The following is a 23,552-nucleotide window of genomic DNA, read 5'->3' as shown; positions in this document are numbered from 1 at the left end:
GCCTAACAGATACCCCAGCTGGAATGACTGTCATACGTCAGATAGACCCTAATTGGAATTATCAGCCTGGGCAGCAGGGACTAGACCTCAGGGACCACATGGTACTGTGCCTCCTAGAGAGCATGAGAAGATGTATCAAGCTAGTAAACTATGATAGGGTGAGGGAGATCACCCAAGGACCCAATGACAATCCTGCTCTTTTTCCGCCCCGTCCTGTAGAAGGACCACAAAAGTTCACCAGTGTCAATCCAGATACCTCAGAGGGAATGTTGGTCCTGGGAACTCATTTTTTAAGTCAGGGCAGTCCAGATATTTGTAGAAAGCTCCAAAAGATGGCTTTAGGGCCCCAAACTCCCAATACAGCCAGCTTTACTCTTTCATGAGCCAATCCTCCAACAAAGGTCCCATTATACAAAGAGGGAAGTAAACTGGACTCAGCAGAAAGAATACCAATAATATAAATAAAATAAATAAAATAAACTGGACTCGGCAGAAAGACTACCAGCTCCATCCCAAGGGACGGTGGACATCAAAAGGTGATGCTTCCCTAGGCATCCTGATGGAAAATCATCAAGAGACTACATGACTTTTCTCATTTGGAAAGAGATGTGTTAACCTCCTTAGAGTCTTCTCAGGAATTATCCTGTCATGGGTGATCAAGGAAGTCACCAGGATCTGTAACCTATGTCACAAGAACACCTCCACTTCTCTAGCCCATCCAAAGACAAGGCACATAACCTGGAGAGGACTGGCAGATAGACTTCACTCAGACACCCCCATCTCAGGGACATAAATACCTCCTGGTCTTTGTGGACACTTCCACTGGTTGGATAGAGGCTCTTCCTGCTAGAACAGAAAAAGCTCTCAAGAGGTAGCAAAAGCTCTGTTAAAGGAAATTATCATGCGTTTTGGGCCTCCAAAGTCTCAGCAGAGTAGTAACAGCCCATCCTTTATTGTAAGGGTGACTCAGCAAGTGTCTTCTGCCCTGGGAATTCATTACCACCTTCACACTGCCTGGAGAGCCCAATTCTTGAGAAAGGTCAAGAGGGTTAATCAAATCTTGGCCAAACTCATGCCCATAGCTCTCTTGAGAATGAGAATGGCCTCAAAAAGGAACCTCGAACTCAGCCCCTGCGAAATGCTATATGAGGCCTTTCTTAATAGCAGATGTGCTGTTTGATTCAGAAGCTCACAAATTTATAAAACATGTAATCAGTCTAAGGTTCAGCAGGCTATCCTTGACTATGGCAATAAAAATTAACCTGTGTCCAAGAAAGAGCCTGTCTCTACCCAGATCAAGCCATGAGACATGGTTTTATTAAAGACACGGAAGGAGGGTTTACCTTCAGATCAGTTAAACCCCAAGTGGTAGAGACCCTACCAGGTTTTTCTTAGCACCCAACAGCAGCTAAGCTCTAAGGTGTAATGAGCTGGGTTCATTTGTCTAGAAATAAACTTGTGGGTCCAGGCTGCCCACAGTTGAAAACTGTGACATTCCATCCCATTCCCGTGAGCCAGTGGAAAATCTACGCTACTTCTTAAAAAGATTGACATCCTACTATGAATATTTCTTCATACATTTAGCTATTGCCTGGATTTTTTAAAAAAAATATAAATTTGAATTTATTGGTTTTGTAGTTTTTTTCCCCTTGTATTTAATATATACATTTGTTTCAGCTTTATGGTTGTGTAAAAGCTATAACGTTAGGAGTTCTGGATTTTCTTATGCTTTGTCTACTTGGGCCTCTGAGTTGTTTTTCTTATTGTCCTTAAGCCACCCCCCTCCTTCAAACAAAACAAAACAAAACAAAAAACATCTTTCCTATTGGATCTAACCTTCAGATATGGCTCTAGAAGTCTTATTTTTTCTCATTCTCATTACTGCTCTAACATGGGCAGATCCATGAAGGAGTTCCAACATAATCTCCAAGGGAAATAACTTTTCCAGCTGCTGGATTTGTCACTTTCATCCCCAGAAAGATCTTTCTTACCCCCTCTTTCATCCTGTTCATTCTCCTAAAATAAGTCTTCACCAAAAATACTACCAGGCCCAGTGCCCCTTCCCTAGAAGGGATTCTCATCAGCCCTAATTGAATCTGTGTTGACCTACCCCTTCCTACCACCCTGATATTTCAGGTAGTGGACCCTGCTTATTTCCTAAGCTCCACTTACAGATAACTCCAATAATTCAACCCATAAAAACAGACCTGAAAGATGGGTCAGCCGCCAAATAGCATCACCTCCAGGGGCAGCCTCTGAACTTCACTTTGCCAGTGACCCTTGGACCGTCAGATGATTTTCCGATGTCTCAATTCAGTATTCCAGGCATGGAATGCGGCATGCCTGCTTAGAAAATATAACTGACACATTACAATGCCACCCACTGGGTATGTGCCAATTCCATGCTTTCTAGTAAAACCTCGATACATCCATGTTTTGGATCATGGCCTCACTGGACACCATTCAGCATTACTGTTTAATTTCTCCCTTCACAACCACTTTCCAACTCCCTAGGATACGGGGGGGGGGGGCGCGAGGCCCTGATTCCCCAAATGCACACACAATAACTCTTCCCTGTGGGCCCAACAGCTCCAGGAGCTAGGAACAGCAAGTTATCCCATGACCTTATGTACCTCTACCAACTGTCTCCTTATCCGTGTACGTCCTTCTCGCAATCCACAGGGACCCATCTTTACTCAGCCCATATTGGCCCTAGGATTTCAGTGCACTGATAACCTCAAACATTGGGGCAGTTGCACCCTGGAATCCACATAGATAATTCTGCCCACCCCATGCCAGAACCAGAAGGGCAATAGGCCTTCTGCTGGCTGGAAGTGCATTAGCTCCTTGGGGATTTGCATATCATGGCACCACCCTGAGAAATCTGACAGCAGCCTTGGATAACAGCGTTCCCCATTGTATTGCATTTCTCAGATCTCTCCCAAGTCATACCTGTCTTTGGCCAATGTACTTACAAACAACAAGCTGACCTTACATTGACTTTTTGGCTGAACAATGTGGAGTATGTGCTGTCATTAACAGAACGTGTTGCACCTACATCAACACCACTGGCCAGGTGGGAAGAAAACATCCCAGAATTAGAAGCCCCAGTCTAATGGCTACATCCAATGGCCAAAGGGGCTGATCCTGCTATTAATATTTGGGATGCTGGACGTAAGACCTTCCCACCTGTAACCCCATCCTTGACCTTTTCAGGACCACTAGTGGCTATATTGTTACTTTTGCCTTCTGGACCTTGTTTGTTTAATTTTCTTGTCAAATTTTCTCTTCCAGAGTCCCCACCATTTCATTAACAAATGATGGCGCACCAGGGATTCCAACCCATCCCCCGTAAAGATGAAACCTATTAACACCCTCTGCCCCAAGCCCGTGACTTCCTTCTGCTCCCCACTGTCCATCCAGGTGTCCTGAAATTTAGAGAGCAAGGACTTCTGGAACCCTCAGGCAGGGTGAACGTCCCAGACCAGCATGAAGGGAATTTTCCCTTCAAAGATTCTAAGGGCCCAGAGTCCTTGAAGGAAGAAATGTTAGAGGAAGCAGCTAGTCAGATTCTAACAGAATACCCAGAGACCAGAAAAGGGGAATTCATGGGCAGTTCTGTCATCAGAAGGTCGGAGGCCCGTCCTGGCCACTGCCCCAAACCCATATGAAACCAAGCTGGCTAACAAAGAAGGCCGGAAACCCCTGACCAAATAAGGAAGAAAAAGTATGAAATCCTGCTTCTAGGAAACCTCTGCCTCCAGTCACATTCCTCCCCATACAGCTGTCAGGGAGAGGTAGAAGCGCAAATGCCAGTGTGCTAGGGCCGATGGGCTCTCCCGTCTGCAGAGTGTTCTCGCACTCTGATAAACTTTCCTGCTCGCACCCCTCACCTGGGGTGTCTGGTCTCTCGAATTTTTTCTTGTAAGGAGACCAAGAGCCTCCAGGGGCATCCTTGGAATGGGATGGGGGGAAGCCTCAGGGCCTTGGTCTCCCCAGTCCACCTGGCAACACTCCTCATTCTGGTCCACAGGCTGCTGACCCCGCTATGAGGAGAAAATCAACTTGAGAGGCCCTGGCTTTCTGTGTGCTGCTCCAGGTGGGTGTCTCCTCCAGACCAGAGGGCCCTGGTTGGCTTTAGCATCATTGCGTTGGTTCACAGGTTTGTGAAAGTCTCAGAGTCAGTAGCTCATTGAACATGGGGATGTTGCGAACTCTTGTTACAAACTCAGCTCTGGGGAATCCAGCACCTGTTACATTTTGCTAGTTTAATTCCGCAACACAGAAATAGCCGGTAACGCCCTTGTAAAACAAACTGCATTTCCGTGGCATTGTGCTCTCTGGTATCAAGAAAGTGAAGAATATTCTTTTTCAGAAAATGTTGATACAAAAGAGAGAAATATTTATTGAATTCTGGAGAGAGGATACACTTTGAAAATCTGCAGTTAGATGTAGATTATTTGTGATTTTTAATTTTTTTTTTAAGATTTCATTTATTTATTTGACAGAGAAAGAGAGCACAACCAGGGGGAGAGGGGGAGGGAGAAGCGGGCTCCCCACTGAGCAGAGACCCTGAAGCGGGGCTCAATGCCAGGACCCTGGTATCATGACCTGAGCCAAAGGCAGACGCTTAACCACCTGAGTCACTCAGGCACCCTAATTGTGATATTTTTAAAAAGAAAAATAAAACTGAATTAAAGTGAATCCCTTTATGTTTGTGTCCTGCCTTTGCTAGTTACTGGTTTTGCGACTTCGGGAAAGTCATGCAGTCCCCCTGAGCCTCAGTTTTCACTTCTGTTAAATGGGGATAAAACCTTACCGGGATGCTGTTGTGATTAAATGCACTTGGAAATGTTTGCTAAAACTAAACAGCTACAAAAATGTGACTTGGGCTGCCAGGCACATCCCTCAGATTACTTGTCAGTCACAAAAGATAATGAGCTACTTTTATAGTAGGGAAACCTGGCTGTTCCCACCTTAAGTCAGCTATCCACCTTAGTAAGCATCATTCACCCTGGGACAATCAATATTTTTATGAGGTCCCTGGTGTGCTGCAGCATGAAGTATACAGCACTGCTAATGAAGATTTCTTGCCCTAAATGCTGAATCCTGAATGCAAACAAGCCTTCAAATCTAACCTTTGGTTTATAGGAGCTGGAGGAACCAGTTAAACAACACCCCCAAGGAAGACCATCAGATAAATCAAGAATGTGAGGCACTCTATAAAGACAACTGGTTTTCTAGAAGACAAGACCTAAAGATTAAGGGAAATTGATGTCATAAAAAAGGGCCAGGGGGTGATGGCCCTAAATTAAAAAAAAACAAACAAACTTGAAAGACACAACCTCATACCTAATTAGATTCTGCTTCTGAAAAACAAAACAAAACAAAACAGCTTTTTAGAGATTTGGGGGATAACTGGGGAAATTTGAAAAAGGGTTGGTATTAGATGATGTTAGGCAGTTACTACATTTGTTCAATGTGATATTGGTATTGATGCCTTGAAGGAAAAGCACCTTTAATATTTGGAGAAATAATTGGGAATGAAGAGTCATAATGTCTGTAATTTCCTTGGAAATTGTTCAGAAAAGGAAAGAAAGATTAAAAGAAAAAGAAAGAATGAGCCAAGAAAAAGTAATACATACTCTGGAATGCACACACACACACATTTATATCTGTGTATCTATTCTATGTATCTGTATATCTCTATAAAGCAATAGAGCCCCATGTTAACTGTTGGATGTTGGTGAGAAGCATATGGGTGTCTACTGTACTATTATTTCTACTTGTATATCTGAAAAGAGCATTTTTCTTAATGTTTTAAAAGGCTGAGTTGAGTCATCGTCGGTCACCGCTGCCTCCGGAATATAGCCCAGATCTCTTAGCCTGGCAAATCAGGACAATCTGTAGTCACTTCTTTTCAGGCAGTCTCTTGCTCTAATGTCTTGATGTATTCCGTGCTCCAGTTAAATTGGTCCCCATGTCTGTTCCCACATTTGCCCTGTGCTTTCCCACATGGGTGCCTCTGTGAATGCTTCCCCTTCTTTCAATGCCCAGCACAATATTCCCCCTGCACAGCGTCTCCTTTGATTCCTTGCCTTGAAGTAATGCTCCCTCCGCAGGACTTAAAGGATTTGCGGTGATATTTGTTGTCTCGCCTTAAGTCATTTGTGTTCTCCACATACGATAGCTGCTACAGGGCGGGTTCCTCCAGCATGTGACCTGTAGATCTGTGTCTGTCATCCTTAGTTCCCGCATGCCGGGTAGCACACAGCCTAGCCTATTCACCATGTAACAAATGTTTATTGAGCATCTGCTAGAACATCTCCAGGCCTGAGCCGGGTGTTAGGGACAGGATAGTGAATGTACAAGTAGGTTCTCGCTCCTCGTGGAATATGGAGGATCTTGGGAACACACAGGTATTAAGCAGGAAACACAGAAATGAATATATATAGTATTTTCATAGAGAAAAGATGTAATCCTATACATATACACAGTAATGTGGAGGGCAGGTGAGGTGCAATCAAAGAATTAACAGGTGTGACCAGTTTCAAACAGGGATGAACTCTCTCTAAGATCTGGGGACTGGAGAGGAGTTAGAGAAGGAAAGAATGAATAGAGATAGTACTTTTTAAAAAAAAAAAGATTATTTATTTGAGACAGAGAACATGAGACAAGGATGGTTTGAGGGAGAAGCAGACTCCCTGCTGAGCAGGGAGCCTGATGCAGGACTTGATCCCAGGACTTCAGGATCATGACCAGCCGAAAGCAGTCGATTAACCTAATGAGCCACCCAGGCACACAGGATAGTCATTTTTTTAAAAAAAGACTTTTCTGTTTAAGTAATCTCTACATTCAGTGTGGGTCTCGAACTCAGAACCCTGAGATCAAGAGTCTCACACCCCTCCCTCTGAGTCATAGACTGGCCCCAAAGATGCTCACTCTTGTGTGAGGGCCGGAGGAGGAGAGGAGAGGCAGTATCTGAGGTGGAGGGATGAAGGGCGGGGGGCACAGGCCTCCAGAGTGGTTTGGGTTCTATTCAAAGTGTAATGGGAGTGATTAGGGATTAAAGTGACCCCAATTTTTGTTAAAAATTGTCACCGGAGTCACAAGAGGGGAGAACCAGCAGTTGGGGACCACTTGCAGCTTTCTAGAAGAGATGCTGAGTCTGGATTGAATGTGGGGGCAGGTACACACGTTCCAGAGGCTCACTGTGAGCAGGCAGAGGAAACCGGGTCAGAGGGAGAAGCGGACCTGAGAGGCACTCGGCTGTGACGAGCCCATCCCAGGCTTCCGCCCTTGAGACAAGGTGGCTGGGGCCACTCGCCGCACAGCACAGTCCGTTGTTGATTCCAGGCTGCGCCCAAGAAGGCGGCCCAGCCCGAGGCATTCCCTTGGGGCGAGGGCGATTCCCAGAGGGAGACAGGCTCAGCGGAGAGCCGGGAGCCACTGATGTTGTCAGCAGCTGGATCGAGTATCTGCTCCTAAAGAGGGTGTTTCCAGGGCACCCACAACAGGAAACCATTTCCCCCCATAGGTCAGGCTCACATTATGTGGTTCCCTCAACCCACAGGAAAGGCAAGGCAGGCTGGACCCCTGACAGATACTGCCCTTGGTGGTAAGCCTGGACTGGGACTGCCGTAGAGTCACGGGGGTCAGAGCCACTCGTGCACGCTTTGTCCAAACAATGCTTAATGCCTACTAGTTTCGGGGGCTGCATTGAGCGTCTAAAAGAGGAATGAATGGTTCTCGCTGTGGTTACCAAGGAGTGGTCTGCCTGGCTGTCTCACTTTCCCCAGAGCAAGTACTTCATCTGAGCCCATTGTTCTTCCACTTTAGATCCCGTTCGTGCAGCAGGCTGATGAAATTCACCGAAAGTAGAAAGACACAAAAGTGAGGCAGGAAATGCCAGGATATCAGAACAGGTTCTTCAACAGAACTTCCAGGGAGGTCATTCAGCCCTCTGCTCTGGGGTGACCAAGGTCGGTCCTAGAAAGGAAGACCACATTGTGCATCTGTTTGGTAGACAGTCCCACAGGGAATAATTGTATACTTAAAAAATGGGACCCGCCTACTATCTGGGAAAATCTCTAACCCCCCAGCAGGAGGCGGCATTGGCTCACTGAGGCTTTGTAAGAGTGATGAGTTACTCTGCCTCGGGACCCTGATCAAATGGGGTCCCTGTTCTGCTTATGCGAAGGGAATACAATCTTGGGAGGATTTACTTAAACCTCTCAACAGTTTCCGAATGACCATGTGAACAGCATTTATTTCTCAAGGTTTTGGGGGAAGGATTAAATGAAAATGCATGAATGAAATGTGTCATATAGTAAATGATCAGTACATGCTAACTGTAATTATTAATTATTCAAGACTATCTTTGAAGCACAGAAGAGCTAACCCAAGTGGGGCCCAAGACTTCCTTGGGAGTATTAGACATGCCATAGAGAAGCCTAGAAATATTGGGACTTCATATGATGCAGGAATGTGTTAATAGTGTGAAGCTTTATTAAAGTGAATCAGCTTTTACATGATTTTTTTTTAATTTATTTATTCATTTATTTGAGAGAGAGCACGAGCAGGGGTGGGGAGGGGCAGAGGGAGAAGAAGTAGATTCCCTGCTGAGCAGGGAGCCCGATGAGGGGCTGGATCCCAGGACCACAAGATTATGACCTGAGTCAAAGGCAGATGCTTAAGTGACTGAGCCACCCACGCGCCCCACAGCTTTTACTGATTGTTAAGCACACTCACAAATATAATTGCATTTATTCTTTGTCACAATCCCAGCTGCTGTATGCCCCCTTTTACAGATGGAGAAAAAGACTTGGACAAGTAGGTAATTTGTAAGGGCAAAGCCCTGAACAGACCCACAGCTAAGGCAGGCTGTCCTTTGTACCACAGGTGCCATAAAAACTCTTCTCTTCTTTATAACAGAAACAACTCAAACAGTTGCAGCCAGTGTCATCAATAAAACGACATGACATTTGGTTTCATTTTGATAACAGAAAATAAACATAGTTTCTTCTATTTTTAAAAAGTATCATCAGCCTGGTCCTGCCGCTGTTACTCCCAGGAAAGATACCATTTTTGCCATCCCTCCAATTTATGATAAATTATTAAAAGATTATTCAATATTGCTTTTCCCTTCAGTAACTTGACTCTAATATGAAATGACTGAAAAAACTGTGTAATAATTAGGATTTGGTTTATTTGTAAGCGAAAGACATCATTTATGTTGGTTTAAACACATAAGAGTTTATTCTCACATATAAAAGAGATCCAGAGGTAGGCAGGCAGCTCAGAATTGGTAGAGTAGCTCATTGAAGTCTTCAGAGACTCTGCCTGACTCTTTCTTCTCTGCTATTGATATTACCTTTTGCCTCAAGGTGGCAGCCAGAGCTCCAGCCATCACAACTGCATTCTCGGCAGCAAGAAGAAGGAAGGAGGGAAAAAAGGGTTCCCTTCCAAGGAGCAATTTTTGGATGTCTCACACAGTATGTCTGCTTACTTGTGTGTTAATGAAGAAGCAATGGGAAATGATTGTACACGTGATTCAAGTTTTCTTTCTCAACTCACCGCAATCTTGGACAAGTCATGTCCATGCTCTCTTTGTTTTCCTTCAAATACAAACCCCTATTATATTCATTATGAAAGATATAAAAGGTTCAGAAATGGGGGGCGCCTGGGTGGCTCAGTGGGTTAAAGCCTCTGCCTTTGGCTCAGGTCATGATCCCAGGGTTCTGGGATCGAGTCCCACATCGGGCTCTCTGCTCAGCGGGGAGCCTGCTTCCTCCTCTCTCTCTGCCTGCCTCTCTGCTTACTTGTGATCTGTCTGTCAAATTAATTAATTAAAAAAAGAATTAAAAAAAAAGTTTCAGAAATGTAAATACAGAAAATGAAAACTCCCCATAATCACACCTTTCAGAGATGGCCGTTCTTAACATTTTGATATATATTCTTCTACTACCTCACGGGATTTTTAAAAATAATTAAAACTTTTTACTTTATTTTTTAAATTTTTTTAAAAGATTTTGTTTATTTAATTGACACAGAGAGACATGGCGAGAGAGGGAACACAAGCAGGAGGAGTAGGAGAGGGAGAAGCAGTCTTCCGCTGAGCAGGGAGCCCGATACAGGGCTTGATCCCAGGACCCCGGGATCATGACCTGAGCCAAAGGCAGATGCTTAATGACTGAGCCACCCAGGCACCCCGATAATTAAAATTTTTTAAAGATGAAATATTTGACACCTCTACTTACTAGTTTTCCAGGGCTACTGTAACAAAGGACCACAGACTTGGGGGCTTAAACAATGAAAATTCATTTTCTTACAATTCTGGAGGCTAGAAGTTTGAGATCAAGTTGTAGGTATGGACAGGACTGGCTTCTTCTGAAATCTCCCCTTCACTTTTAGATGGTCCTTTCCTCTGTGCCCATGTCCCAATGTCCTCTTAAAAGGACAGCCATACTGGGTTCGAGCCCACCCTAATGACCTCATTTTTCACTTAACCTCTTCACTTTGAAGACACCATCTCCAAATACGGCCACATTCTGAGGCCCTGGAGGTCAGGACTCCAACGTGAGTTTCCAGGGACACAATTTGGTCCCTAACAGATACTGAATGCTGATACACAAAACGATACACAAAAGCTGTGAAGCACATTAGTAAAGCGAACACCCACCAATCCACCCCCCAACAACTGGTGTCCTACAACTTTATCTGAATCCCATTCCCCTAAACGCTCCCAGGAGGTAAGCGCTGTCCTAGACCTAATTTAAAAAAAATGACTCTCTCGGTCACCTTGCCTGCTAAAGGCTTCGTCTTCTGCAGACCAGGAATAGTGTTGTGAGGCCCTCTCTCAAGCGACCCCTTCTCTTGCCTGTTTCCATCTCCAAGCTGCAGTGATTTTCACGAGCACAAATCGGATCATGCCTTGTTTTGTGCTTTTTCCTCAAACACTCTGCAGATGAAAGCAAACCCCTTCAAGGCCCTGTGTGGTCCCTCTATCCCTGCTTCATTCCAGCAACTTCAGCCGCCTGTGGTCCATGAGTTTCTCATTCTCCTCTCAGGGTCTCGGCCGTCTTCTTCCTTTTGCCTCGGATGCTCTTCTGAGCCCCTCGCACCGCTGTCCTCTTGTCACACTCGTGCACCTACGCGTCAAAGCCTTTCCTGACCACTGTCTCGAGTAACTGTCTTCCCCTCTCTCGACTCCCTCGACCTTTGTTCTCGGAGCGCCCGTCACTACCTGTGAGTGTCCTCCAGAGACCTCAGGCTGCAGTGGCGCGGGGCCTCCGTTTGTCTTTGTCACCACCGGGCCTGCAGCATTGCTGGTCCTGGCCTGACGTAGGTTACTAGCTTGTTCCTGACCTCAGGGTTGTCATGATAGAGTGTGGGAAAATGCACTTTGACAGGCATCGCACAGGCAGACCAAGTTATTACAGTAAAGGACCATACGGATGCCGGACAGCCATAACTCTGATCTTTACAATAATGCAGCTGGCCCCAGTAACGACCCCCTCAACCACCCCCTTCTTTGATGTTCCTGAGAGGCAACTGCTTGATTTGCCTACTGAGAATGAAGGCGTTAAGATCCCATCAGAAGACTTTGCAGATGTGTCCTTAAATGCCTGGAGCTTTCCCACTGCTCTTGGATAGAGCAGGGACCAGGCACAGGGGCCTTCTAGTGGCCGGGTCACTAGACATAGCAGCCTAAAACATCCCACTGTCAGCCCTCACCAGCTGGAGACGGTCTTCTGAGCTACACACAGCTGTGGCAGTGTACCCGCAGAGCGGCCCATCCTACTCCAAAAGGTGAGTGTTCTTTGTATACCACAAAAGAGTTATAAGGTGATCACCTTTGTGCACTGTTGGATGAACAATGACGAGAAGTATCTGAAGATCTAATCCTATTAATAGGGGAGCAGTTAAATAAGTCATGGTGCAATGGCACACAGTGGAACACTACACGACTGTTAAAAAGGGCGGCTGGGGGCGCCTGGCTGGCTCAGTCAGTAAGCACGGGACTCTCAATCTTGGGGTTGAGTTAGAGCCCCATGCTGGGTATACAGGTTACTTAAAAAAGTAAAATCTTAAAAAAACAAAACAGGGGAGCTCTTATATAATGACATAGAAAGATATCCATGATGTATCATGTGAAAAAAAGGTAAGAGTATCTATAGTTCTAATTACAGATGTATATGCATAAAAAATCACTTGGAGGACAATATACTGAACGGTTAGCAGTGTGTTTTTGTTCATTTATTAGCCAGAGAGAAAGAGAGAGAGAGGGAGAGCACAAGCAGGGGGAGCAGCAGGCAGAGGGAGAAGTGGGCTCCCTGCTGAGCAGGGAGCCCCATGTGGGGCTCCATCCCAGGACCGTGGGATCATGACCTGAGCCGAAGGCAGATGCTTAACCAACTGAGCCACCCAGGCGTCCCTATCAATATGTTTTTGGGGCCAGGATTGTGAAATCTTGACACTTTCCTGTGTTATATGCGGATTTCTCTGCACTTCTTTAGATCGACTTAACATCTAAGTAATTTAAGACAGCGTATTCATAACTGGCCAAGTACATACACCACTGATTCCCTAGGTCGCTTCTAGAAGTTTCCCAACCCTCAGGTCTGAGTGAGGGTAATATTGCCTCAGAGAACCAACTTGGCTAAGGTGGGAGCTGGCGGAGTCACAGAACAGCCTTATGTGCAAGTCACGAAGCAAACGGAAAGCAGAGGCTGTTAGGAGACCTGCGAGCGATTTACAGCTGCGCTTCTGCAGGAAGAAGGAAAAACGCCAAAACAATGCTATTAGCTGATTTTAAGATGCTGATTCCTCAGATTAAAGACTTGCTTCCTAAACACCCTCACGGTAGTTTCTCAAAGGTCACAACATTAATATACTTAAAACGTGGCTGGACAGAGGAAAAGCAGAAGTTGCCTTCAACTCCCTACTTTCACTTCTCCCACAGTGGACTTCCCTGCCCTCCAAAAGCAGACGGTAGATGGCATCCAGTTCTCTGTATCAAATTCAGAAAGTCGTGTCTTGGCCTTCCTAATGACGGACAGGACAACTTCGGTGCAAGCCAGCTGGCTGACACTTAATCTTCCTGGAGATGGACCTGGCATCCTTCCTGATTCAAGTCAGTTTGGAAAAAATGCAGCTTAGAGGAAATGAGAAGCTGCTGGGAGCTTCAGCCCGGGCTTACTGAAGCGGTTCTCCGCCCCCCCCCCAGTTGGTAGGCCATCTCAGTTACGGAGTACGGAACACCGGGCCACAGTTCTCAGGTAACTGCCTTGCTCTCATGCAGCATGTTCGTGGGCTGCAAAGTCAAACCCTTTGGCTCAAGTCAAGCACAACTAGATCAGATGCTTCTGCCCTGCTGTGACTTATTTTCTCACTAGAAACAGAAGGCTACTATTTTTAGTTCTTAGAGAGGAATCACCCTTTTGGTTATAGTAGCAATGCATGGTCACTGAAGACACTGGAAAATACGGAGAAAGGAGCAATCACCCCCTGACACAATACCCTGCCACCTTTCCCTTAAAGGTCACCACAGCTACTTTGTCACCTTTTCCCCATTTTTTTCCCCTCTGTAAGACTAAGTCACATACATACATCTACATACACTTAACATTGTATTTTTAGTATTTTCCCATGTTAACTGAGCTCTTTTAAATGCTATTTTTCCTAAAAATATTTCTCCCAAAAATATAAGCAATGTGTTTTCTCTATGGAAAATTTGGAAAACACTGAAAAGCAAATATTAGTTTCCCGTATTCCCATCACCTGGAGACAGACAGACACCAGTAACCAACAGGAACATAATAACCTCCCCTCGCCACATCGTTTTCTCATTATATACATATCATTCCTTTGGAATCTTTCTTTTTTTTTTTAAAAAGATTATTTATTTATTTATTTGACAGAGATTACAAGTAGGCAGAGAGGCAGGCAGAGAGAGAGGAGGAAACAGGCTCCCTGCTGAGCAGAGAGCCCGAGGTGGGGCTCGATCCCAGGACCCTGAGATCATGACCTGAGCCGAAGGCAGAGGCTTTAATCCACTGAGCCACCCAGGCGCCCCATTCCTTTGGAATCTTTCTAAAACCCAATTAATTAGTCAGACGCTGTGAAAACTTCTGAAGGTCTTCACGTGACCAAAGCACTTCCAGAAATATAATTTCTCCTACCAGTATGAGTGGCAGTCTCAAACTCTCACTAGCATTATTTTTAAAGATTTTGTTGATTTGATAGGTTGAAAAAATACCTTATTTGTTATTTCTCTATTATGGGTAAGGGTGAAGTTCTCAATATTACTCACTTACATCTTCCTTTATAAAAATTATTAATCACAGCTCTGTTACCTACTACTTAATATGGTCTCCTTTTTCTTAGAGGATTATATTCACTGATTTTTTTTTTTTTAAGATTTATGAGAGAAAAGAGCGAGACAGAGTGTGAACGGGGGTGGGAAAGGAGGGGCAGCAGGAGAGGGAGACAGAGACTCTGAAGCAGGCTCCCTGCTGAGCAAGGAGGCTGCCGCGGGGCTCTATCTCACAACCAGGAGATCACAACCGGAGTTGAAACCAAAAGCTGCCCGCCCCACCAACTGCGCCACCAGGTGCCCTTGGGAAGGAGCTTTTAGTACTATCTTCCATTTGAACCCACTGGGGCATGGGATGACTCTGTTTCTGTTTTTTGGCCAGAAATCGCTTGATCCTGAACGTCTCACGAGAAGACCCAGCGAGGAAGAATTAAGTGCACACACGATGGCGGCGTGAGGGGAGAGAGGGCACAGTCTCTTATTTGGAGCATGTTAGAGTAAAAACTACACCCCCGTCTGAAATAACACAAATTTACTACGAAGAATTATCAACACTTCCCCATCCCGTGAGAAGATGAACCACGCGATGCGAGGCAGAGCTGGCCAGGCTCTCTGAAGCCTCGGCGAGTCCCATGTGCCGGGAGGTGCCGCGGATGCAGAGGGACTGCACGGTGTGTCCCCACGCTTCACAGTCTAGTTCTGTAGTTGGGGGGAAACGGAGGAGGACTGAAAGCACCTAGGTTTTTCAAGGAAGGTCACCATGTGAACATAAGGTCTTTGATCTGTCTCGCCTACGACAGTATAAAAGTAAAATCCTCGTCTGTCCCCAACACCAAGACGTCTGCCAGTCCGTCAAAACAGGCTAGAGACACAATGGCAATCACATTCAGACAAGTAGCAAGGAGAAATGCAGGCACTCAGTTCTTCAAGTATACAATTTGTTTTTATTTACAATACCCTATAAAAATGTAAATTTAGAAACTTTAATTTTTATTAATTAGAACCAAACAAAAAAGATAAAGCACAGAAAGGAAGAAATAATAGTCAAGTATTCACTTGATCAGTTGTGAGGGGAAGGGAGGAAAGGCGCATGGTGGAAACAGTCAGTAGGGAAGGGCAGAGGGAAGCTAGGTCATGTCACCGGGAGCAGCTGGCGGGGCTGGGGCTCCAGAATGGGGAGAGACAGAGATGGAGAGCAAGGACAGCCGGTTATAATGGAGGACTATACTGTTGTACGAGACATGTTTGTGCAAAATGTTGATTCTCTTTAAATATCATAACCTGTCCCCTCACTAACATTCGAAAAGGTGAGAATAGCAAAAAGTTTATCAACAGGACAGTCATGTGAATCTGACTGTGATTAAGTTTTCCGGAGGGCTGTAATCCCTGGAGATCAAACCCCTTGTCCTGCTCGGCTGCTGCAGAGGAGGGGGACGGGTGGAAAGGACCACAGTGGGCTGTCCCTGCCAGGACTGAGAGCCAGGCCCCTGGCTGCCTGGGAGAGGGACCTGGAGACAAGGGGGAAGGGCAGCACTTCTGCCTGTGGTGTGGAGGAGCCTGCAGAGCAAAGCAAGCCGAACTGAGCTTCCGTGGTTACCTTTGGAGGTTGCTACCCAGGACACCAAATAAAAATGGGGAAGCGGGAAGTAAAAGCATGGCTTTATTGACGTCTCAGGAAGACAGAGCGAGTGTGCAAACACTACACTGTGGAAGGAGGCTCTAAGTCCGGTTCATCTGGGGCAACCTTGCACGCCCTGGAGGGGACAGGCTCAAGTGCACTGTAGTTGTAGCAGGAAAAGGGCTTAACCGTGTGCCGTATCGCCAAGGCAGAGAGATACAAAGGAAATACGGCGGGGAGGAGATAAAGGACTTCTCAGCCTAGAGCTGGGCGTCAGCCAATTACGAGTTCTGATTTTATTAATGTGCTGCATACCCTGTATTTATATTAAAACAAGTAGAACCCACCAAATTAATTACAAGATGGACTAGAAACAGATTAAAAATACATCAGCTGGTTTGATTTCAGAGGAGGGACGTGTCGACTATGTATTTCTCAATCTAAAACTCATTCTTTAAGGATCCTCTGGAGACCACATGAACGTGTGGAGGGGGTGTGTGTGCATACATATGTACGTACATATGTATGTGTATATATATATCGGTTTCTACTTAATTGGTTCTCCTATAGTTGTATTAATATGGGGCAATGGAAGAAGACTTTAACAGGATGAGGGAAGGAATCCTTTGGCAGGCTACGATCTACTCTGAACTGGAGTACTGGGCGTGGGAGAGGGGAGAGATTATATTTGTGTCTCTAGGGCAAAGAAAATGCAAAATTCAGAAGAATTGAGGAAAAGCAGGACATGCAGAATTGTAACACAGAAGGTAAGAAGGAACCAGCCGAAGTATCACCCAGCCAAATTCCACAGAGCAGTGGGGAAACATCTGGCACTGAGAGCCGACCCGTTGACAGGAATCGGTCCCACAAGACGCTCTGGGAAATAAGCTACCTTCCCTCCCTCATTAAAAACACTCCATTGTGAGGCGGCAGTGCAGGTGGCAGCCAAAAGGAGGTACAGGACACATTTGGAGATCTTTTATCGGATCCCCTGAACTAGCCTATGGGTATAAAGAAAGAGAGAAAGGAAACTTGTATAAATGAGTTAAAACAGAAGGCAATTATTTTGCATTAAAGTTACACCCTTGTTAGAATTCTCTCAACAAAACAGCTACATGTCTCTACCTTTCCTTACTGAACTCAAGGGTGCTTCTGTACCCCGTACAGCATCTCGTATCTAGTAGATACTCACGTAGTTGATACAAGTCTTTAATGTCTTCCACTAAATTCAGTTTTATGCCCCTGATTTCCTCATTATGTCTAAAGTGCCAACTTTAGTAAGATGTGGAACTCTCCTGTTTCAGACTTACTGCAGCTTCGTCTCCAGCAAGTTCAGTTTCTGTCGGTCAACATAGCGAGAAAAGAGGGACACCAGGTTTGTGGGTATAGAGATTGGCTTGGCCAGGGCTGCTTGGGGAATCCGCAGAAGTTCTCGGGTTGCCATGAACATCACCTCTGTCCTGAAAGAAAAACCGTTAACGACACATAAGAACAATATGAGAAAAAGAATAAACAATGATCTAAAAGAATGTGAAAGAAGAAACACAGCCCGGACTGACCACTGGTTGTTCTGTGTTGATTCTGTAGCGGGGTCTGAACTCTGGAGGTCTTCCCCACGGCTCAGGACGACGAGGAGCAGTGACAGGCCAAACTATAAGAGGAGAGAGACGGAATCCAACTCAGCTCCTGATCCTCGACCAGCACTAGCCCACAATGACCCCGCTGCTGCACTCTGACGTCAGCAAACATCAGACGACCATGAGCGGGGAGGTCGCGTCCTTCTCCTGGCTTTACTTCAGGCAGAACAGCAACAGCATCACCAACGAAAAGGGGAAATCCCAGGGCCCAGCGTCCTCTCCGCTCCCCCACCCCAAAGTGAGATGAAATTTTTTCCCTGCCATAGGTAATGTGGGACTTAGTTTTTCTTGTATTTACTACAACAGAAATGGATTAAAAAAAGTCGAAGATAAACTCTGATACAGAACATTAAAGTTCACAGAAAAAGAAAAAACGTTAAATAGGTTGATATTTTGAATTAAGAAAAAAGATGGGAAGACTGGTGGGAAAATGTACAAAGAGAAGTCACTGAAACGATTAGGCTATGAAGAGACTTCCTTGAATCTCCTAAAAAAGTTCCCTTAACAAAATTTCCGTAACACACCCCTAGCGGACAGATAAAGTTTTATGTAAGACGTTCAAAGCAGAGAAGGGATACACAGATACATTCATATATATAGGACTATTAAAATTTAAGCAACCTGCTCTAGAGATTACAGATTTGTTTTATTCAATGGGCAGTACTGGCAGGAAACACGTGGTCTAAAGGGGCACAGAACGGAACACAAACAGGGACAAGTAGCACAAGATTAAACGTATGAATCACAGCAACAGTGGATCTGAAGGGAACCCCCGTTTCTGAGCTCCCCTCACAGAGGAGAACCCTCATGTCATTGTCAGAACAACAACACTGGGCTGCACATACAATCACTTGTCTGACCTTGTGGCTTTCTATTGCTTTTCTCAACCTTAAACTCAGAGCCCAAGTAACACAGAAGGCCCACAGCCTGTCACTCCAGAAACCCCATCTCTGTCACCTCTCAGCTGCCCTTGAGTCCTGCTTTGGCAGGTTTTCAGGTGTCAGGGGGAAAGAGGCCTTGACTTTCTCACTGTGCTCACACAAGCGCCCAATGAGGAAGGGCATTACGCTGAACTATCACAGCCGTAGGCTCATCTGAGTAACAGGACAGCTCTGAAATCACCGTTGTCACCTTCCCTTACAAGTCAGGAAACTGGCTCAGCAAAGTGAAAGAATGTGTTCAGTGTCACAAACCTAGAGACTGGCAGGCAAGGAACGGAAAGCTGCTCTGAAAGCTCATGTTTTCTCTTCTATGTTACGCATCCCCAACAAGTCTCTGGATCGTGATCTGACGTAGATGAAACATGGGACTGGATGTTCTCCTATTTACGGTCTTACAAGTCAGAGTGCGGGCTACCTGTTTCCTTCCTCACGTCAGTACTTGGATTTTATCTGAGATTACAGTGGTGTGAACTCAAAGATGTTTTCCAGCCCTCTCTGCACTTACGTGTGGCTCATGAGGAAAACCTGGCCATTGAAATTAAATAGAAGTTGTCAGTTACAGCTCTTGGAAAACGTCCCAACAAGGCAGACAGCTAATCCGCATGCTTGGCCCCTCTGTAGGCACCTCTCTTCCTGAAACAGAGTGGAGCCGGAGAGGTCATGAGGGTGACAGCCACTGCTGAGGCTGTGGAGAAGGCGAGCCAAAGGAGCCTATATCCCTGATGACACATGGACACTATGCCAAAGCCATTCCATGTGAGACACAGAAAAATCCCATTTTGTTGAAACCACTTATTTCTAGCCTCTGACACTAGGCGCTTAATGTAACTCCTGGCTGAGAGACACCTTTTCCAAAAAAGATTGAATGATTTATTCTAGAGACTGAGACAGAGAGAGAGGCCTTGCGTGGGCACACGCATACAAGGGGAGGAAGGGGCAGAGGAAGAGAGAGACTTAAGCAGATTCTGCACTGAGCACAGAGCCAGATACAGGGCTCCATCTCACGACCCTGAGCTGAAACCAAGAGCAGACGCTTAGCCCACGGAGCCACCGAGGCACTCCTGAAAGAAACCTTTTTAACAAGTTGCCACAGCAGCCAATATCTGTATCTGTAACTCAAATCTAGAAGGATGGCCAAGTTCAGGGACCTAAGAGGGTGCAAGCACCTTGTTCTGGAGCACAGCAGCGAGGTGAGGGTTGGAGGGTGCTGGTGCAGCTGCGCTTTGAGGTAGGTTCATGAGCTGTTGCAGAAGGCTGGTGACAGTCACTGACGGAAGGTGATACAGGAGCAAAGAGAAGGGACTCAGTAAGCATGGCAGCACCTACAAAAAAATGAAGAAAAGCATTACTTCCTGGCAACTGTGACTTCAGTCAGCCTGCATCAATGGGCATGGACAGGAGGATGCCCAGGGGCACACTCAAATGGCCTCAGGCAAGATTTAACACAAAAGGGCTGTCAAGTCTAGCAGGTACTACTCGAGTCTCAACAATGGGTTCTGAGGTGTCTACTGAGAACTTTTAAAACTCCATTTGCACAGGAAACATGACTTGTGTGAACCAAGGTTATAAAATCACTTCTCAAATGGCAAGATTCACGATAAAACAGCAGTATTTGGATTCATCCCACAAATATTTCAATGTCTACAGTGTGTCAGGCACTGTGGGCTCCAGTGAAATGGTAAACAGCCCAGGCCTGCAGGGATCTACAGCTGAGTGGGGAGTCATGAGTAAACTGGGACTGTCAATACACTGTGAGAAGGACTCTGAGACCGGTAAATCCTGAGCGCCGCGGAACTACCCTGATGTACTTTTAGACTTAACTGGCTCTTGTCTGATCTTTATACAGGCTCAATGAGGAAGTAGAAAATGATAGATTTTGCAGATATTAGGCAAGCTAAGTGAGCAGATGCTCGGCATTCAGAGTTCCATAGCTAGTAGTGAGAACCAGAATCCAAGGCTGTTGAATTCTGGCCTGCGAGTCATTCAATCCTTTTGGTCATGAGGCCCAGACTGGAAGGTTAAAACACAGTGCTACCAGTGTTAACTAGGCTGTAACACAGGAAAGGAAATCAAGGTACTTCCAGCACTCAGTGCCCACGGTACAAAAAGTGACAGCTGGTTTTACTTCAGATGGCATTCAAAGATGGAGAGTAGACTTTTAGTGATCTACCACTCTAAACAAACAAAGCTTTAACAACAAAAGCAGTTTTAATCATACATAAGAGTATAATGAAGTCTGTGTACCTATCACCCAGCTTCAATAATTAAATCATCCACATTCTACCAATCTTATTAAAATTAAATCTGTCCCTCCTATATATCCTATCCTTTCATCCATAAATACTTCAGCTTGTATTTCTAACAAATTCTCTCACTTAACAAAATTAACAGCCATTCCTCAGTATCACCTAATAGCTCCTCCATATTCATTTTCTCCAGTTGTCTCAAAAAGATCTTTTAGCAACTGATTTATTCTAATCATGATTCCAATAGGACCCACACATAGCATCTGGCTGGTAAGGCTTTCAAAATCTGTGAGCTGGTGCCTTGCCCACTGCCTATCTTCTTTTCTCATGCTATTTGATTGCTGACATTCCACAGTTTGGATCTGGCTAACTGCACCTCTGTGGTGTCGCTTAACAGGTTCTACTATCCTCTGTCTTTCCAATAAAAACTGATGGTTAGAATCAGACGTTTGATAAAATTTAAGTTCATCAGGGGAAGGCAAGGGTAAGAAAACATCGCGGATAGATCTGTGTGCTCACTCCTGCATTATGTCAAGAAGCACACAGTGTCTGGCTGTCCCCCTTCTTAGACGGTGATCATTTGTTTGCTGCCCCAACCACCATAAAGTTCCCCATTCACCTTTAACCTGATGCCTTTTGCACCAGTAAGGACTGCTGTCCAGACTGACTGACCGACTGCTTTTCCATTAGGTATTATAAATAGGAGATTTTCTAATTTTATCATTTCTTTTGCATTTATTAGCTGAAACTCTTCTAGGAAGAACTTTCTATTATCAACTTTCTGGTTACCATCATATTTAGTTGTAATGAAAAGGCAGGATAAATGTCTGAGTCTTTTCCCTATTTACCCATTTTCAGAATAATGAGTTGATGGCCTCGCAATCTCTGAAGGTGATTAAATATTTTTTGTATCATTAAATTAAAAATATCTGATATATTTCAATCCACCACTGTAACTTTTCTTTCTGAAGCAAATGATCCCATTTTTGGCCAACAGGAGTCCCTTCAGCTGTCTGTGCATCTTTCATGTGGGACCCTAGTGATCTTTTAGCTTCCTCACTTTCTGGCACAAGATATTCCAGGATTACCTTGTATATCTTATGCCTCAGACGTGCAACCAGTTATTGCTTCAAAAAATGGTATTCAGAGATGTGGTCTATTACTCTTTAACACACATAGGTAGAAACTCCGCCCTTATAATTAACCAAGTTTTCCTCACTAGCAGGCCCTTCCACTAAGGCAGGCGTCTTTGAATTCCAAGCTCCTAGCCCTACACGCTATATTTCTAAGACCCAAAACAGCACCTGGTACATAGACGTGTAATAAATATTTAATAAATATTTACTGAATGAATAAAGCTTTCCCAAACTTATTTCCACTGATGAGTTCCTCTAGGACCGAGCGTCCACCCCATGACCTACAATAATCTACACGCTGTAAGGAAGCTGCCGGTTATTGTCTGGTTTCCATTTTCTAGGATAAACCTCAAATTCTTAAACTTTCTTCCAACCCGTTTTTCCTTCTTAAAGATATTTAAGAAACATATTTGTCTCATCCCAATTCACTTTTCCACATGAGGCCTCAACTTTGCATTAATTTCTTCTGCCGGTGCTACAATTTCAAAGGACTTTTTCAACTCACTATGATTTCAGAAGGAGTAATTTCCAACTTTCATGTCATACCACCTACACTGTATCCTGGCATCATGTTTTCTGTGGATCATCACCAGCTGGTTATTGATTAAGCATCATCTATTGTGAGAGGCTCACTCTCGTAAGTTTCAATATTCTGAACCTCACACTGAGTAGTAACTACCTGTTGTACTACCCTTTTCAATTGCTTGCTCTGAACTTCTAGAATGATTCTAAATAGCGCTAATCTTTCAAGTGTTGGGACAAGGGTAAATAGAGAGCAATTCTTCCCAAGAGTTTACTTATAAACTTGAAAATCATGTTTCAAAGTCCAGCCCAGTTTAGATCACGATAAACGTTATTTACAAGCACTGACTTGATTCCTGTGGCACACTATTAAACTAAATCTGCAGCTAAATGTTAAGCTCCTGAGACGAATACTTTACATCCAGCAAAGTAACCAAGACCATACATCTCTAAATTTTAGTAAGCATCAGATTCAGCTGGGGATTCTCTTACAGATACAGAAGCCCTGACCGTTCCTCTGTAAATTCTGATTCAGAATGTTTGGAGTAGGGCTGAATTATCTGCCTCCCAAGAAATTCTGATACACAACACAGCTTCATGACTATGACAAATACGATAGGATTACTGCTTTCCTCAGTTTAGGAACTTGGTCTGTTAGAGCAAAAATGGGGTTGAAAGTATAGTCCTAGAGTAGAGTTTTGCTTTAAACAGTCAAATCCTACTGCTGAAGTTTAGACAAAACAACAGAAACAGGAAGAGGGGAGGGAATGAAATTTGGATTCTAGGAACCTTATCAACCATGAAGACCCAAAGGAAAGAAGTCCCACATGAGGGATCACCTCATCTTGTGCATCCTTCTTGATAAGGAAAGGGAGATTCCTGGCTGTTGTCATGAGAATGTCAGCTGCTTGCTCTGTGGAGAGGAAAGGAAGAATACGGGCAACCATTCTCTTCCCTTTTCGGATACACATGATCTGTACAAAGTGGTCATCACTTGGCCTGCAGGGGAAGGAAATGCTCACTTAGGTCAGCAAGAACTATTTAACACATCCTTTTTCTCCTCTTACATGTTACTGAATGAACATGCTGTGCTTATTTTCACCCTATGATGACCTGTGCTACAAAATAATGGGAA

General features: G+C 44.8%; 1 protein-coding gene across 2 annotated transcripts in view; it reads right to left on the bottom strand.

Moving 5' to 3' along the window:
• Positions 1-14,424: 14,424 nt before the first annotated feature.
• The window catches only part of PATL1 (PAT1 homolog 1, processing body mRNA decay factor), a 30,642-nt gene continuing 21,514 nt past the window's right edge, over positions 14,425-23,552 (bottom strand). For both annotated transcript variants that reach the window (XM_080816485.1, XM_080816486.1), the window contains 5 exons: positions 23,257-23,416; positions 19,680-19,835; positions 17,495-17,586; positions 17,246-17,395; positions 14,425-16,936 (listed from right to left, as the gene is read on the bottom strand). In XM_080816485.1, the coding sequence (XP_080672611.1) occupies positions 16,915-16,936; positions 17,246-17,395; positions 17,495-17,586; positions 19,680-19,835; positions 23,257-23,416 (580 nt within the window). In that variant the 3' untranslated portion in view covers positions 14,425-16,914. The remainder of the gene's footprint in view (positions 16,937-17,245; positions 17,396-17,494; positions 17,587-19,679; positions 19,836-23,256; positions 23,417-23,552) is intronic.

Source organism: Martes martes, assembly GCF_963455335.1.
Source record: "Martes martes genome assembly, chromosome: 10".
In the NCBI taxonomy this organism is placed as follows: domain Eukaryota; kingdom Metazoa; phylum Chordata; class Mammalia; order Carnivora; family Mustelidae; genus Martes; species Martes martes.
This window is presented reverse-complemented; position numbering and strand designations above follow the sequence as displayed.